Here is a 17,507-nt window from a genome sequence, read left to right as displayed (position 1 = left end):
ACTTGTTTCTCTGTCTGTGAGTTTCTGTTTTGCAAATAAGTGCATTTGTCCTTTTTTTTTTTTTTTTAGGTTTATCATTTGATATTTTTCTCTATCCGACTTTACTCAGTATGACAGTCTTTATGTCTATTCGTGTTCTGCAGGTGGCCTTATTTCATTCTTTTATATGGCTGAGTATTCCATTTTGTATATGTATCACATCTGTTTTAGCCATTCGTATGTCAATCAATCATTATTTATCTTAATCCAGAACACCAGGAACACTTAAAGAATATGTTAGGTACTATAGTTGTCGAAACAGATCTGTAGATATGACGATGACGATAATGATGAGAACAGTTAACCTCCAGCACCACTGCTTCTGAAAGGGAACCAAACATTTCCTTGTCTTAGTAATTATATCTTTCTTGATCATAGTTGTAAATTAATTCAGATCTCAATCTAACTTTTGCTGGGCATTAAGCTTTGGTTGAACATGAGTTTTAACATAATATTTTAGGAAGATTTAAAAATTGTCTTCAGTGGAATAATGTGTATAGAGTTAAAAAAACACTAGTAGTTTGCTATAATTTCTAAAAATGAATCAGAAAAGCACCACAGTACTGGATCTATTTCCATTATAGACTTTGGAATATAATGCAGTTTGTCATTACTCTACCAGGGAGCTTTAGTTTAACCTAATGTCATGGGAAAAAATCTTTCAACAGTTTTTCATGGTATAGAATAAGCTGCCCTCTGAGTCATTCTGAAGCTTCATAGCTATTCCCCAGTTGCTCAGTAGGGATGCCTTATATTCACTGGGAGCATAATGGATTCTATAAACTAGATAAGATGGAGTCTTAGGGTTCCATTCTTTTTCCCCCTAAAATTTTACCTTAAAAATAGCTGTTAATATCCTTGAAAGGATAAAATTAATTCATACTTAATACAACCCAAATGTAATGACTGAAAATAAAAACTGTTCAGAACCAAGACTGTTAATTCACTGTCAGTGAAAGTATTCCAAGTTGCTGAAAAGAGATTGGTACTACCTTTTGGGTTACTTTAGCTATGTTTTAAAATAATTTGAATCATTTTCCTATTTCTAAATATTAGTCATTGGACTAAAATGTCTAAAGACTGATGTATTTTCTATTACTGTTGATAACCCAAAGTACTGTGTTATTCATTAAATTCTGTGTATACTATCATACATTCCCAGACAAAAAGAAAAAGTCCCTTTGGTGTTCCCTATTACTGTCTCCTGTTGAAGATTCTCAGCTCAAGATTGTCTTCAAATCAAAACTACCTTATCAAATAGATATTAAGGTTTTCATGTTTTTACTGTTTCAAAGACATACCAACTCTACGCACGGAATATACACTAGCCTTCCTATGATGTCACCAACAGCCAATCAGATCTTGTGATCATCGTGAAGTAATTATCATAAGCACACTGAATTGATTTAATCTCAGTGAAGAGCAAAGAAACTTGATGTTTTAGTGAACACATATAGTCACATTCCAGCTAAATAATGACCTTCCCCAGCTCCATCTGGGCCATGGTAGAAAGCCTCACCCACAACCTGTTCCTGGTTTTTCCGGCCACTCTGTGGCTGCCCCAGTTGTCACTGTTTGTTCCCACAAATGAACAAATCACTGGTACACGTCTCTCTGAACCAAAAATTTCTTAGAGCAGAGAATTTTTAAGCCAGTACTTAAGTTTCAGGTTTGAAGAACTCATTAACAAGAGAAACCACTTGTTACACACAAAAAAACGGTTTCATCTTTTTCTAGATTATTTGGCTTAATCTTGATGTACAGTCATTAAAAGAACAGAAATAGCAACAATGCTGTTGTTCAGTCACTCAGTTGTGTCCGAGTCTCTGTGACCCCATGGCCCGCAGCACGCCAGGCTTCCCTGTCCTTTACCATATCCCTGACTGTGGTCAAACTCATGGCCATTGACTCAGTGATGCCATCCAACCATCTCATCCTCTGTTGTCCCCTTCTCCTCCTGCCTTCAATCTTTCCCTGCATGAAGGTCTTTTCCAATGAGTCACCTCTTCGCATCAGGTGACCAAAGTATTGGAGCTTCAGCATCAATCCTTCCAGTGAATATGCAGGGTTGATTTCTTTTAGGATTGACTGGTTGGATCTCCTTGCAGTCCAAGGGACTCTCAAGAGTCTTTTCCAACACCACGGTTTGAAGCATTTCTTCAGCGCCCAGCCCTCTTTATGGTCTAACTCTCACATCCTTACTTGACTATTGGAAAAACCATAGCTTTGACTGTACCGACCTTTGTCAGCAAAGTAATGTCTCTGCTTTTTAATATACTGTCTAGGTTGGTCACAGCTTTTCTACGGAGCAAGCATCTTTTAATTTCGTGCTGCAGTTACTGTCTGCAGTGATTTTGGAGCCCAAGAAGGAAGTAATGGCATATATATCACCAAATTGGGCCAGCCACCTGCATCCAGATTAAACGGTGCTGGAAAGTCCCTTGTTGACAGCAGGCTGGAATCCCAGTTGGGAAAGGGTCCCGGGCAGTGGGTCCACCCCAGGGGCAAGACTTCAGATTGCAGTTTTGTGGACTCCTGCTTTGTAATCACAGGCTGCAAAGTGATGTCATCATCAGTTGGCACACAAAAGTCTATCTCTGGTTTAATTTTTACAATGCTTTTTGTTTCACCTTGTGAGTCAGAAGACTTCTTACACCCTGGGGGATTGGCCAGGCCTTCAGGGGCTTAAGAGATTCCAGGACATATCCTTTCTTATCTACAGTGCTGTGCTTCTAAGGCAGGCGTGGAAGCCAGGGTTGGAGGCAGGTCAGAGGCTGGCTCTTGACTTCCTCCATTTTAATTTCCCTGACAGCCAAGTTGAAACCGGATACAAAAACCAGAACACACGTAACTGTGCCGTTAGGAATGTTCTCGGGCACAGGGGAAGGCACTGGCACCCAGCATCCTCCCGTGAATGCTGGGGGACCTAGAGCAACAGGTGCCGTGAAGCTGGTGCAGCCGGGTTATTTGATGCTGTTTGTAAACAGTACTGCTAAGAAAAAAATCACTTTCCAGGTATCCTATTAAGATGTTTATTAAATGGTCCTGAAACAATAGTGTCACCATATTTTTCGAGATAAAAGTAAACTGTCCAAAGAATGCTTTAATAGTGGTTTTTAAGTGGTCCATATTGTTCCATTGAGATCAATGACAAATTGTTCTCTGTTTTGTTGAGAACGGGAGAAAATTCAATAAAGCTTTCTCAGAAGTGGTTTTTCATGGGGGGAAATAGCCTTACTTGCCTGGATTTTTGTTAATAAGCCTGTATTAGTAGGCAGATTTCGCAGCACCTTCCTCTGGTATTTTTAAAGGTGACTGTTTCCACTATAGGAACTGCCCCTTGATGCATGGGCTGTATCAGCTGGTCCCGTTTATTCAGTCAGCTGTGTCAGAGTGGCTTTAAGATGTTAGGAAGAAGAAATCTCAGCTGTGCTGGCAAGCGAGAAGGCCCACGGACGCAGAGGCCACGCCGTGCCACGGGGATGGTGCTGCCGTGGGGCAGGGCTCCGCCACGCGCCAGCGGAGCAGGTGGGCCTTCATGCTTTGAAAGGCTGTGCTCCTGGGAGCATGGCCTGCGGGCTCTCTTTCTGTGTCTGTTTCTAACTGATGCCGTGCTCTGGGTGTCCTGTGGCCTCCTAACTCTATGGCTTCACTGAAGACCCAGGAGTTAACCACAGAAAACAAACTTACAGTTACCAGCCCAGAAAGGAAGGGGAGTGGGGGATAAATGAGGAGTTTGGGATTATCCAGATATATACTACAAGATATAAAACAGATAGACAATAAGGACCTACTGGACACCAGGGAACTATATTCAGTATCTTGTAATAGATTATATGTGTGTGTGTGTGTGTGTGTGTGTGTGTGCATGCTAAGTTGCTGGAACTAACACAGTATTGTAAACATTGAAAATCAACTATACCTCAATTACAAAAGAAAGGTCAAGGAGTCAAAGTAGGTCATTCTCAACACAGTTCCAGCCAGTGATTTTATACCAGGGGACTTTTTGGTGGTTTATTGTTATCTGGATAAATTTGTATCTGAATTTTAAAGTGGGCCCCGCTGCCCACCCCTGCAACGTGCCAGGCTGTAACACTTCTTGTCATTATCATGGGCTTTCCTTAGATAAAAGGAGATAATTTATTTTACTCACATGGGAAGTTGCTTAAAGATGTGGGTGTCCGTGTGTGTGAGAGACGGGAACAGAGAGAGAGAGAGGAATTTGCTTTGCTGTTATGAAATGATGTAGGTTTCTTGATAAGAAAATCTGATGAGTTAATGTTTTTTAAACATTCATCTAGGTCTCTATTCATTCATTAAAAAATAGCCTCAGTTGGTAAAAGCTGCGAAGATAACTCACAGGAAGCTAAGGAGTGCACGTTTAAAGGCCCTACCTATTTTTTTTTTTAATGTTCAAGATAAATATCCATCAAGACCAGTCAATCTGATAAGTTTCATTACTTGTTTGCTTTTTTCATGGGGTCTGAATATCCTTTCCCTCAAATGTAAAGTGTATTAAACTGAAATAAATAGTGACTGCCTAGTCATCTAATGGAGTTTCCCCGGTGACTTAGCAGCAAGAATCTGCCTGCGATGCAGGAACAACAGGAGACGCAGGTTCGATCCCTGGGTCTGGAAGCTCCCCTGGAGGAGGGCATGGCAGCCCACTGCAGTATTCTTGCCTGGAGAATCGCATGGACAGAGGAGTCTGGTGGGCTACAGTCCACAGAGTCGCAAAGAAAGAGTCAGACACAACTGAAGCAACTTAGCATGCACGCATGCACGCACGCATTCATCTGATGACTAGTCTTGAAGATCCTTTATCCATCCATGTAAAGAAGTTTATCACTTTACAACCTGAGAACATAAGATGCTTTCAGTTTTCCTTAGCAAAAAGCATATCTGTTTTAGAAAGAATAATAGAAATTGTTGTCTCTAAGGCCTTGGTTTGTACTTAAAGCAAAAAACCCCACACATCTCTTGTCTGGCTTCTAATTCGTATTTCAGGAGCTACCAGGCCAGGAAGATAAGTTCATCAGCTTTGATGGATAATATTGCATTTACTCACAAACGTTGTCCACTTAACTGCACTTGAATTTCCTAATATTTCTAGCCTTTCAGCTCTAAAAACTCCATGTTTCAGTTGATAAAATTAGCCTTTTATCTTTTCTAAGACATGGATGATTGTATGATACTTTGTGGTAAGATTCTTCGGAAACTTTCTTTGCTAATTTTAGAAATATAAAATGAGAAAGTGGTACTATCTTGCTTATAATTCAACTAGTGTTTGTGTACTTTTCCAAAATTATCTACCTTTAGAAAGTATTTTAACTGGATCACATCAAGTAGGCTGTGTAGACTTGCCTTTCGAGACCAGTTTAACATTGCAATTTCTGAATACTTTTGACTGCTTTTCGGAAGAGCTTTGCTCATTTATTAATTGTATATTTCTTATATGTATAATGGTTAGTATTTAACACAGTTCAATACATCTTGATTTTATTAATACTAACTTTAGAGAGCATCACATTGAAAAGTAGCTGTATAAATCGAATTTAGGAAGAAATGATCAACCAGTCGGGTCCTGCTCTAAATATGAGTTCTCTTAAGTTGCCCAGATAGATCTTTGGAATCTGATTTCAAGTAACAAAGATAAATATACAAGTTGTTGTCATCAATACCAATATAATGTTAAGAGTACAAATATCAAATGGAACCCAAATGTGCCAGGATCCTCTTTTGTAGAGTTAGTTGAAATCAGCTTAATAAAATAGGAACTCAATTATTGAATACATGGTGCACTGTTAAATATAATCCATCAGAGGAGATTTCTCCGTCGCACTTCCTGCTTCCCGGCTGTGCCCCACACACTTTCTCATCCAGACTCTCCACCTCACTGTCAGGCACGAGGGGTGGGGGTCCCGCCTCTCTGGGCCCCTGCACTTTGCCAGGGTCTCCTGTGCTGCTTGGCAGATAGTGGGGCCTGTTTGATGAATGACTGAAATAATGAATGAATTATTTGTGTAGCTTTAGAAGTGTACTGTTCATCTCAAATGCGAGGTTGCTGTCCTTAGCTTTATAGAGAGCTGGAAGACCAGATTAGAACTTGAGTTCATGATTTAGACTTAGAGCCTACGGGGGCTGGAAGTAGGGCCATTGTTTCTTAGGAAAAGTTCTGTGAGAAACTCTGGTCCACACTCCGTGGAAACTTTCTTATTCACATAGCCACTAGTGGGTAGCTTCCCAGGAGCTACTTGCGTAAGGAAGGTCGTGGCAGCTGGCAGTCAGTCCCTCCATCTCTGCTGATTGTGGCCTGGTGCCCGACTCATTGTTCAAACATGGTAACTGTGGGCGGGTTTTCTTTGTCTTCTTATCCAGGCAGCAGAACAGCCTGTGTGCTCAGATAGAATCAAGTGCTTGCTGAGATATTTCGCTTCTTGACCGTGAAGAGTGGGCTTTGATACTATTATGTTGAGGGGTAGTTCATTATGTATATTATCCGTTATAGTTGGCTATGTATATATTTTTTCCAACTTAATACGAGTTGCATCTAATAAGTGTTGAATGAGTATGTTGCCTATAGAGTTATGGTTATGGAGAGATTTTTTTTTTTTAAAGATTCAGTTCTTAACATTTATAAAAAATCATTTTGGAATCATTTTCTCATGAAAGGTACAAAAGGCCCCTCCCACATCTCTTCTGTTATCAGAGAAGTTTACTGTTGTTTTTACTAGACCTGTCTTCACTTGGGGCCAGCACTGTTTTATTTATGTTCAAAAGATTATTTTGTGAGTTTGAGGAAAGAAAATCTGCCCTCTCTCTGCTATTCTGGCATGATTGCTTATTTCATAAAATAAAGAATGGATAGATATTAGTTTACTTAAATGAAACTGTGAAACTTTCTCCCTGCGCCAAAGGCTAAGGTTTGGCTTGCTGAGTTAATTTTCAAACAGTATTATTTAAAGAGTGTTTGTTCAGTGGATAAAACTCCCTGGCTGTGATTTTGTTAATGAAATATCCAGAGTCGCTTAACCGCCCTTGATCTTAGCCCAAGCCTTGCAGTAACCTCGAGAGGCATGCATAGTTATTAGTAACGGCTCATATCCATGTCCGTGGTGCCCAGGGCTCCATACCCTAAGGAGTGGTTTCCTCCGGAGCCGGAGAACAGTTCGACGTGAACTTGGGCTTTTAAAAAGAACGACAGGAGATGCAACTTGAAAGTGATGCGCGCTCTACATCGCGGACCCCGAAGGGCTACGAGTCCGCCGCAGCAGCGCCCCTAGAATGGTTCCCAGTGGGCGGGTTAGCCCGACTCCCCGTTTCTCTCTCCGGGGTGGGGTGGGGCGCGGTTCCCGCGGGGCCCGCTGTCCGCGCGGAGGTGGCCCCCGCCCCGCCGGCCGGCCGCGCCCCCGCGCCCGCCGCGCGCCCCCGGGCCGGGTCTGGTTCGCGCTGATGTCACCGCCGGGCGGTTGCCTCCCGCCGCCCGCCTCTGGGCACCTCCCCCTGAAAGGCTTGCGGGCGCCCGGCCGGCCGAGGCCGGAGTCCGGGGCACATGCCCGCCGAGCCGGGTCTCGGAGCGCGTAGCGGCGGAGCGGGCCCCGGGCCTCGGCGAGGGGCGCGCGGCAGATGCGCCCCCGGAGCGCCCAGGCTCGGGACGCCCGCCCGCCCGCCGCCCCGCCGTGCGGCTGCCCAGCCTCCGAGGAAGCGCGGGGCTCCTCTCCACTTCGATGGCCTCAGGTGGAATCAGCTGTCTTAAGGAAGATCAGATAAGACTCTTTGACAATGACTTTTTTTTCCCTCTAAGTGGAGTTTATACTACACCATGCTGTCTATTTACTTCGAATGGTTGCTAGACTGTGCCGGCCTGGCCTTCCAAAAGCCTATTTTTTTCCTCTTTGGATAATTCTGAATAGCCTCGAAGACGCTTAATATGGGAAGAGCCTGCCTTTCGAATCAGGATTATTTATAGCTACTCCCAAAAAGAGTAAAAGAAAATTTGAACTTTCTTACAGTGTGTTAGACTTATTTTTCTCTGAAGATTTGATCTGTGCCTTCATCGGAATAGCCCGTGGTCTAAGTCTCCAAGTGTTTTTTTTAAATTTCTGAACCGTGGTTTATTTATAAGAGATGGAGTTTTGCAAGCTGTGTTTAAGTGGATTACAATTAACCAGAGCTCTGCTGAAATTGACACTCAGTGGATAAAGATGCTTGCTCCTGGGGAAATTGTAATCTGGAAATCTCAGATGCAGAATTAGAATAAAAAGGGAAATGGACCGACAATGGAATGTTCTGAGTGTTTGAGCCACTGATAAGTGTGTTATTTGTTTTCTTTTTTCTGTGTTTTGGAGTATGTGAAAGGGAACTTCCAGGGGCTGGGGAGGAGACTTCTGTTCTCTGTTGTGGGATGCACTTTATTTTTGAGAATCATTCTCACACAACCAGGTAAAGGGAGGACTGCACGTGGACTGGTGCCCTGCTGCTGGCCTTCAGCCCCTCATCTGTGATGACGTGTGTTATCTAAGATGCATCTTTGGGCTGGAGACACTTTATAGTTCTGTTCAGAAGTGTGCTTTTCTGGAACATGCCTGGCCTTATTTCCCACTTTCTGCGTCAAGAGCTGCAGTGTTTGTTGTAAGGGGCTCCGCGATGGGGAAGCCGCTGAGCAGACCAGACTGTTTACGTCAGAATCCCCCTTGCGTAGGGAAAGGTGAGGAGGAGGAGGATCTCAACATCGAGGACTGCTATGTCCCCCAGCGCTCTATCTACGACACGGTTAGGCTGAATGAGCAGATTGACTCGGGTTCCAAGGGCAGCCTGTCTTCCAGGCACTTCACAGACCGGACTTTACCCTACAGTCACCGAACACTGGATGTCAGCTCTTTGTGCTCCAACGGTCCCCTTGCTTCTTCCAGTGCATTCGAGCTGAGAGGCCGTGAAGCCCACAAGCTCGATGAAAAGATGATCTTTGATGCCCTCAAACTCAATAGCGACATCATTCGGAGCACAGGCTTACCCAAAGCCAAATCCCATGCGGAAAAGAAAGAGCATAGACGGTCGTGGCGAATGTTCGTCCCGGCCAATTTTGTGGATTATGCAAACAAAAGTGAAAGCTCTTTTGTTGAACCTGCTGATCTGTCAGATGCTGTTGCCAAGGCTGGCAAGTGCAGAGGGGCTACCAGCTCTCTCACATCGGAGGAGGACGACTCTGGCTTGTGCAGCCCTCCGGCGGAGAGGGAGGAAAAGCAGCGTCTTTTCCCCGGAGACCCGTCCCAAATCAGAAGCCTGTCTTCTGTGGAAGATGCTCACACTGCAGAGCAATACAGACCCTTTTTTTCTGTTAATTCCATCAGCGAACAGAAGATCCCCTTGCTTTCATGCAGAAGCACCCACCTTGATGACAACTTCAAGATGATTTTACATGATGCTTCTCCACCAGAGGAAACGAAACCTGTCCGTGGTCAAAGGGAAATCCGTGGTGAAAACAGCCGCCTGCAGGATGATGTCAGAGAGAGCGCTCTTAAGGGTGGTTCATTCATTCTGCCAAGAGAGGGAGAAAACAAGTGCATTTCTAACCCCAGAGAAGAAGGAAGAACCTACGGATCAGGAGAATTTCAAAGCACCGCCCCAAAGAGGGAATTTGTGGGAGACTCTCCCGAGGAGCTGGCTGTCTCTCGCACAGATCTGGGGGGAAGTGTCGTCGATTGGGGTGGCACGAGTTTAGTGGAAAGTCTGACGTTATTGACACAGTACGATTCAGAAGAATCCAACGTAGCATCCCAAGATGATGTGGAGGCTCCTCTTTCCGTCCAGGAGATGGAGGCGATCCGTGAGCCGTGCTCCTCACAAGTCAGAGCGGTAAGAAAGCAAGCCGCTCCCCGGAAAACAGGGGCCCAGGCAGGAACCTTGGGCCCTGTCTGTAATGGCTTTCACTCTGCTCAGGTAATTAACAGGGATGGGAAATTTGCCATCAAGTGGTCACTGGTGTCTCTGACGCTGGTGTCAGTCTCGTCCTCTCTCTGGCTGGGGTGCAGTAGGTGGGGGCAAGGGGTGGTTGACTGGTACCCAGCCAGATGGCAGACATTGATCCATCGATCACTGCAAGCTAATTAGGGATGGTTCCTGAGGAGCATGATCACTGCCAGCTGGTTGCGTTCCTGCTCCTGGTGGTAGGATGGTGGCCGTTCCCCTTCGTTTGAATGCCCCCCCCCACCACTGTGAATTCATGTTAAGCTTAGGCTTCTCCACAAATTGTGGTTTAAGGTCCTGCCACTTCAGGGCAGTTATATGGGATTTATTAAGCTTGAAGGGGCTTAGTCAGGAAGGAGCAAACACAGTGTTGCATTGTTGTGGTCTGAGAAGTGCTCTCCTCAAGCTGAGGACTCTCTACACGTGCTAAAAGTGTTCTCTCTGCAGCTCTGCATGAGGGGAGAAGTGGTTGTGCTGCCTTCTGCAGTCCTCGAAGCCCGCCTTCCCTTTTGCTAAGTGCTGAGTGAAGGGTGCAGCCTTGTCATAGGGAGACATCGGTTGTCAAGCCTGTAATTTTTTTCTTCCCACTTAGATTAAAGTTGAGCTATTTTGGTCCTTTTCTTAAGCTCTTCTGGTAAACTTTGCCTCAGAGGTAATTTTACTTTATTTTAAGCTTCTCTTGTGTTTGTATGCTTGAGGGTTAGCCTTAGGGAGAGTCTCTCTTCCTAGGTATTTTGTTACTGAGAGATAAGGCTTTTGGATGCTATCAGTCTATGAAATAATTGATCTAATTAGCCATGCCCTTTCCTTGCATTGAATGGTGTGCTAGTTAGAGAGCTTAGCAGAGTGTTTGTTTGCTTACTATAAAGGATTTTGCAGTTTATTTGCAGAAAGTAATTAAACTCTTAGAGGAGTATATAGATTCTTTAGTAGTGTTTTTTTTTTTAACCCTTAGTGAATCTTGGGAAGCACTTTTGAAAATTACTACAGCCTCAACCAGAACTATGCTGATAGACAACCCTAAAATTCATTTCTTTCAAACCAAGACCAGAGGTTAAGACAATTTACTGGAACATTTTTATTAGTTTTGTTGTTTTTGCCCTGAAAACTAGCTATGGGGGAGAATAAAACTTTTCCCTCAATCATTATGTACCAGACAAGTTCCCGGAATTAAAAATGTAGCTGTTTTCCTCCCCCTCTTTTTTTTTTTTTTTTTTTTTTGGTAAGTAGTAAAACGTATCTACAGCTTTTCCTAGAAATAGTAACTTGGAAAGTGGTATAGAAAAAGAAGTAGGATCCTATGGCGGAATTCTGTTTTCACTAATTTGCAGTGTTTCTATTGACTTATTAGGTACATTAATGCTTTTTAAAAATTATGAAAAATTTTATGTATTTGTCCCAGTGATTTGGGGAACTCCTATAACTCTTTGTGTGTAATTGACTTTTTATATTGAGTATTGTTCTATAGAAACAGTTAGCTAGTGTGGAAACTGTCAGAAAATGTTTGGGCTTTTTGCTGAAAGGGGACTTTTAGAAGAGGTGATTGTGCATTTTTTGTTTGCTCTTCTTTAATGTACTCATTCATACTATAGCCCAGACATATGCTGGCGCGGGCCAAAGTCTGGGGAATTTGGCAGCCTCTATATCTTTGAAAATTATTTTCCATGCTGTGCCTGTATTTTTTCTCAACTCCTATTTTGATATTTGCTTTTATTGTGTTTTCCTATATTCTGTTTAACTATTCATTCACTTGGACTGTTATATTTATGTCATATAATGACTCAGCACCCCAAACCTTGTTTTCCCTTAATCTCCAGCTGAAGCTTTCCTTCCTTGGTTAAATAAGTTTATTGTCCTCGTGACACCTTCAAGCCCTATATTAAGAGCATTGGTATTATCTATGAAAGAGTTGATGTATAGTATTATCTGTTGAGGAATGATCATCACCCACCCCAAGATAGCAATACAATTTTCTATACTGGGTCCATATTACAAGCTAGGTACTGTGGTAGGCCCAGGAAATAGAGCAGCTCTAAGGAAAACAAATTGGTGTTTTCGTGGAACTTGCATTTTACTCTTTAACACGTTAGTTAGATACTTTGCCGGTTGCAGGCAGTGCGGCCTATAAGTTGGGTGGGCTGGAGGGTTGGCTGGGAGGTGCTGGAAAGCCGCCGACAGTGCAGGCAGGGCCCATGGGGGGGCAAAGTGGCCGTGCAAGCCATGTGTGCTGGGATCCGGTGGGGAGGCCTCTGTGCCTCTTGCACACCCATTGGCGTCTTGGCAGAGGCTGAGGGGCTGGACGTGTTGGCATCCACGCTGTTGCAGCGCCTGCCTGCCTCTTTATGCCGTCTGTGTCCCCGTGTGTGGCCCCTCTGGCTCAGCTCATCTTCTTGTCAGTGACCTCCATTTCCAGTTGAGGCTCCAGTGTCCTTTGCCAGCTAGCAGCAGGCCTCCTTAGAAGAGCCCATAAGGATTCTTGTCTGGGAAGGCCCATCTTACCACCTTGCAACTTGGCATTTTCTGTACTTTATCTGTTTTTTTTTTTTTCTCTTTAAAAAGTTATTTTATTAAGTATAGTTGAGTTATAATGTGTTGATTTCTGTTATACAGAAAAGTGACTCGGTTATATAGGTACACTTTTTCATATTCTTGTCGGTTAGGGTTTATCACAGGATACTGAATATGCTTCCCTGTGGTACACAGTAGGACTTTTGTTGTTATCCATCTTACTTTTTATCTGTTGTTGATTGAGGATCATTGCTGGATTGTGTTGGTTTCTGCTGTCCGTCAGCATGGATCAACCATAGGTACACACGCGTGCCCTCCTCCTGTGCCTCCCTCCCATCCCCTGACCACCCCTCCAGGTTGTCACAGAGCCTCGGTTTGAATTGAAGCATAGTTGACTTACAGTGGGTAATTTCTAGCATACGGCAGAGTGACTCGCGGATACATATAGGTGTACGTGTTGTTTTTTTTCTGTTCTTTTTCGTTATGGAATGGATGTTGAGAAGGGTTGCAGGTACTGTACAGCAGGACTCGGTTGCTTATTCATTCTGTGTGTAATAGCTTGCATCTTCTGACTCTGAAGTCCCAGTCCACCCTTCTCACTTCGGCAACCACGAGTCCATGCTCTGTGTCTGTGAGTCTGTTTGTGTCATATTTTAGATTCTATGTGTGAGTGATATCATACAGTATTTATCATTCTCTTTCTGACTTTCTTAGTATAATAATTGCTAGTTGCGTTCATGTTGCTACAAATGACATTAAAAAAAGAATGAAATAATGCCACTCTGAACCTTTTTTTTTACTACTTAAATTGGAGTGATAGGAGATTCCCAGTGCTGTGATAATGAAGCGGTAGGGAAGACATGTCCACTCTTGTTTTCATTTTATAGGTAATCTGATGAAATGCAGCTAGAATATCATTCCTGAATATTTCTTAGTGGTTATGATAATATTATGAATTTATGTTTAGTTTTTTACTAGTATTTGTAAGACAGACTAGGCAACAACACATGATTTAGGCAACCAGGATTATCTTTATCTGTAATAATCCATACCAGCTGATTGAACAGATGTTTGTATTTGGTGACTGTTAGGTACACTAATTCAGAGAATTATTGTTCTTTCAAACGTAGGTGTTCCAAAAGGAAGAGATTGAACCCCTGCAGGTGAAGCATCAGGATGTGAACTGGCTGGGGCAGGGCCTCATCCAGAGTGCCGCCAAGGGCACCAGCACCGAGGCCCTGGAGCACGACCTGGACGACGCCGGCGCACGCTGGAAGACCCTCAACAAGAAGGTGGGGTGGCGCTCCCTCCCTTGTCCTTCCTGCAGATTGTTCGCCAGCGTTTGCTGGGACCCCCAGTCCTGTGTCCACTAGCCAGCCTCCCTGCCCTGCCTGCTCCTTGGCTGCCCTGTGACCTGTGGCCCATCCCCGGTGTCCCCAGGGCTGGGGGCGCAGATGCAGGCAGTGAGCCGGGTGAGGCGGGCCCTGTCTGGACCATGGCCAGGTCCTCTGCCCTGGGCTGGGACCGTGCACGCACCTCCGAGGGCGTGGGGGCTGCTTGGCGCCTCAGATTAGTGCCACCCAGGGGCCTGGGCTCCCCGCTGCCAAATGGTCTACTTATTTTCCAGAGAACTTGGAAATCTCACTTTTTATGTGAAACCTAATTTTCATTCATCAGCAGCTCATTCCACACTGTGTAACAGGTCACACAGTACAGCTGTGTGTCTGTCTGCCCTGGACTGAGGGTTTGCACCTCACTATAGATCGCTGAGTCCAAATGTCAGGTGATGAAATGAAGATTCCCCCTTTTCCCAAATGTGTGTGACAGAAAACACTGGAAAGTAACTCTGATAGCTTAAGGATATGATGCTGAAACACAACAGCAGCTCTTTATGTGACAGAAGTGATCAGAAAAAGGTTTGGGGATGGCAGGGCTCGTCTGATGCTGGAGGAAATTGTTTTTGGAGTTTTCCCTGCTCCGAAATCTTCCCTGGTGGCCAGATCTCAAGACAGCATTTATCCTTCTTTAGTCTGATTCATACTGTAGCGCTGCTCACACAAACGGGGATCCAGTGTCAGGTATAAATATACTCCATGGTACTTAAACTGTCTTGCCAAGTACTTGTTCAGTCCAAAAAGAAAAGACCTTTGAGGGGGCGATAGGGTATCTCTGTGTGGGACACAGAGACTCCATTTACTGGAGGACAAAGGCCCTGTCTTGTTAAGAAAGGCCTCTTACAGAGCTTGGAGCTCACAGAATTTAATTGGATACTTCATAGTTATTTTGTGTGGGTGAATGTAATTCTGATTCTATTAAATAATAGTTTTTTTTTTAATGTTAGTCTTAAAAAAATTATTATCCTTGATTTTCAATGTAGGGAATAATGGAACCCCATGGATAATGGTAAAAATGAAAAAGGCACTGTTTCTTTCAGTAACCTTAAAATATTTGAACTGTTCTTTGCTAATCATCAGTGTATTGGATACATCCAAAATCTGAGAGTCCTCCCCTTTGGCATTGACGAGTTGAGAGTAACCTTATCTTAGGCTGACTTGCTGATGAGCTCGTCTCCTTTCTGTCTGTATCCTGCCCAACCAAGCAGTGCCTTGAGTAAGTTTTAAAGGAAGAGAGAATCTGTGGCAGGGCGGGCTGGCGGGCATGTGCGGTTTCTCTGAGCGTGGTGGTAACTGAGGCCCCGGCTGCGCAGGTGGCCCAGCGGGCGGCCCAGCTGCAGGAGGCCCTGCTGCACTGCGGGCGCTTCCAGGACGCCCTGGAGTCCCTGCTCGGCTGGATGGGGGACACCGAGGAGCTCGTGGCCAATCAGAAAGCCCCGTCCGCCGAGTTCAAGGTGGTGAAGGCCCAGATACAGGAGCAGAAGGTGAGTTAGCGGAGCGCGCATCCTGTTTCCGGGTACGCCTTAATAATGAGAGTAAACGTTTACCTTGTGACTCTGTCTGTATTATTAGGATGTCTTCATTAACCAGTAATCGATGTTCCAGACCTTGTTTTGTTAGTCATTCAACAAATATTTGTCCACCATCTGCCACAGGTCTGTCAGCCTTGCAGGTGCCGGAGCTATACCGTCAAATAAAAAACATAGAAGCTCCTCATCAAGTTTAAGTGTTAGTGGGAAGGGAAGAACAGGGAGAGAGAGACAGTAAACAAAAGTAAGCAGTTAGTGTTAACCTTGGCCACTGATAAATAAAGCCGGGTAGGAGCTAAGAACTGGGAGGAGAGAGAGTAGAGCTGGGGACAGTAAGTGCTAAGTGGAGAGGGGACATGTACAATTTTTTGAGAAAATAGTGCACTCAAGGACGACCTCACTCAGTGAAAGGGTGACTTGGAACAGAGATGTCATGGTTCTTTGATGCACTGGTTTGGTGCATATCCAGTTGTCTGTTGTATGAGGTCAGTGTGGGCAGTTTATTATGGTTCAGACTGTACTGACGAGGCAGAGAGTTGATCCCTGCGTTCAGAACTGGGCTCTTGCGTCTTTTGACGCTGCACGTACAGGACCCAGTTGGAAAGACATTCCTTAGAAGGATGCCGACTCCTTAGGGCCACACCTGCCACTTCTGTGGTCTTGGGAAGCATTAATGACCTGTCCGGTATTGATCTGTGTCGTCCACGGCTTGAAATGACGCATGGCAGTGGGGGGCTCCTGGAATACAGTGCATTGATAAGGTTTACCTTTAAAAAGACAACACGCTTAAAAAAAGGAATGGATTCAGAGGCTTGGTTGGGTTTTGGCATCCAGTACTACTCTCTCTGAAAATTCTTTGAAGACTTTAGTATCTTGAGAAATTAACGAATGAGAAATAGATTTAGAGGTAAGGAATAAAGAAACATAAGAGGAAACACATTGCATTTGTTTGGTTTTTGAAAAGAATTGATATATATAATATGTCATAAAATATGTGTAATTTCTATAATGTAATAAATATATAATATGGTGTTGAATAAAATAATATGACTATTACCATTCATGATTTAATTTAAACCTTTAGTATTTACCCAGAGTTAATGAACAAGGCTTAGCCAACAAAACCTGTCGATTTTGTTCGTTTTTTTTTGTGTGTGTGTGTGGTTTTAAGCCTTTATTTTTTTATATGTGGTAAGATACATACAGACATAAAATTAGCCCTTTTAATCATTTTGTTCTTAATTGCTAGAAGCTATTCATTAAAGTTTACTGAAAGTAATCCATTTAATTGTTCCCTTTACTGCCTAAACCACCTGTCGTACTTTGATTTTATGATCTCTGACCTGTGTCAAGAGAGGACGTCTCTTCCCCTTCTCTTGGACCCTGTTCCTCTTCTCCCCTCCTATATGGTGGTCTCTCTTAAATTGCTGTTAAGCTTCTTGTTTTGTATTAGAGCATAGCTGATTTCCAGTGTAGTGATAGTCTCAGGTGGACAGCAAAGGAACTCAGCCACACACACACATGCACCTGTTTTCCGCCAAACCCCCCTCCCATCCCGGCTGCCGCGTAACACGGACCAGCGTGGGCTTGGTGGCGAAGTGGCAGTGATAGGATACTCTCCCGGCGGCGTGTTGTCCCTGGGTGCCTGTCCGTGGCTTTGGTCCTCCAGGGTCAGTCAGGGTCAGCTTCAGGCAGCAGCGGTGTTCAGCGTTCTGTGTGCCTGTACCTTGCTCACCACTCTGCACGTGGGACCTGGGGATGGCACTTATTGCTGAAATGCTTGTTTCGTTTAAGTGAAGGAAGGGAATCCTGATTTTTGGCACCCCATGTCAAACACTCCCTTCTAGGGCTTCTTGAAATGAAGAATTGGACTTTTTTTCTCCCGCTCAGTCCTGAAATGTTAGTCTTCTTTCGCCAGCTTTGAAGGCTTCTGACATGTTTCACTCTCTGGTCATTGTGGAAATGCTCCTTAAAGGCTCTAGTTTTTATCCTCATAAAGAATTTTAGGAGCTATCCTACGTCCCCAAAGCAGCCAGGAGCCTCTGGTTTCAGCCTCATTGACTTGTGAACT

General features: G+C 44.1%; 1 protein-coding gene across 22 annotated transcripts in view; it reads left to right on the top strand.

Annotated features, from left to right (window-relative positions):
• Window positions 1-17,507, top strand: part of DST (dystonin) — a 514,228-nt gene that overhangs the window by 416,340 nt on the left and 80,381 nt on the right. For all 22 annotated transcript variants that reach the window (XM_040249211.1, XM_040249210.1, XM_040249209.1 and 19 more), the window contains 2 exons: window positions 13,644-13,805; window positions 15,221-15,391. In XM_040249211.1, the coding sequence (XP_040105145.1) occupies window positions 13,644-13,805; window positions 15,221-15,391 (333 nt within the window). The remainder of the gene's footprint in view (window positions 1-13,643; window positions 13,806-15,220; window positions 15,392-17,507) is intronic.

This window comes from Oryx dammah, unplaced genomic scaffold (genome assembly GCF_014754425.2).
Source record: "Oryx dammah isolate SB20612 unplaced genomic scaffold, SCBI_Odam_1.1 HiC_scaffold_11, whole genome shotgun sequence".
Taxonomy (NCBI): Eukaryota; Metazoa; Chordata; class Mammalia; order Artiodactyla; family Bovidae; genus Oryx; species Oryx dammah.
The sequence above is the reverse complement of the archived record's forward strand: the minus strand, read 5'-3'. Positions and strand labels throughout refer to the sequence as shown.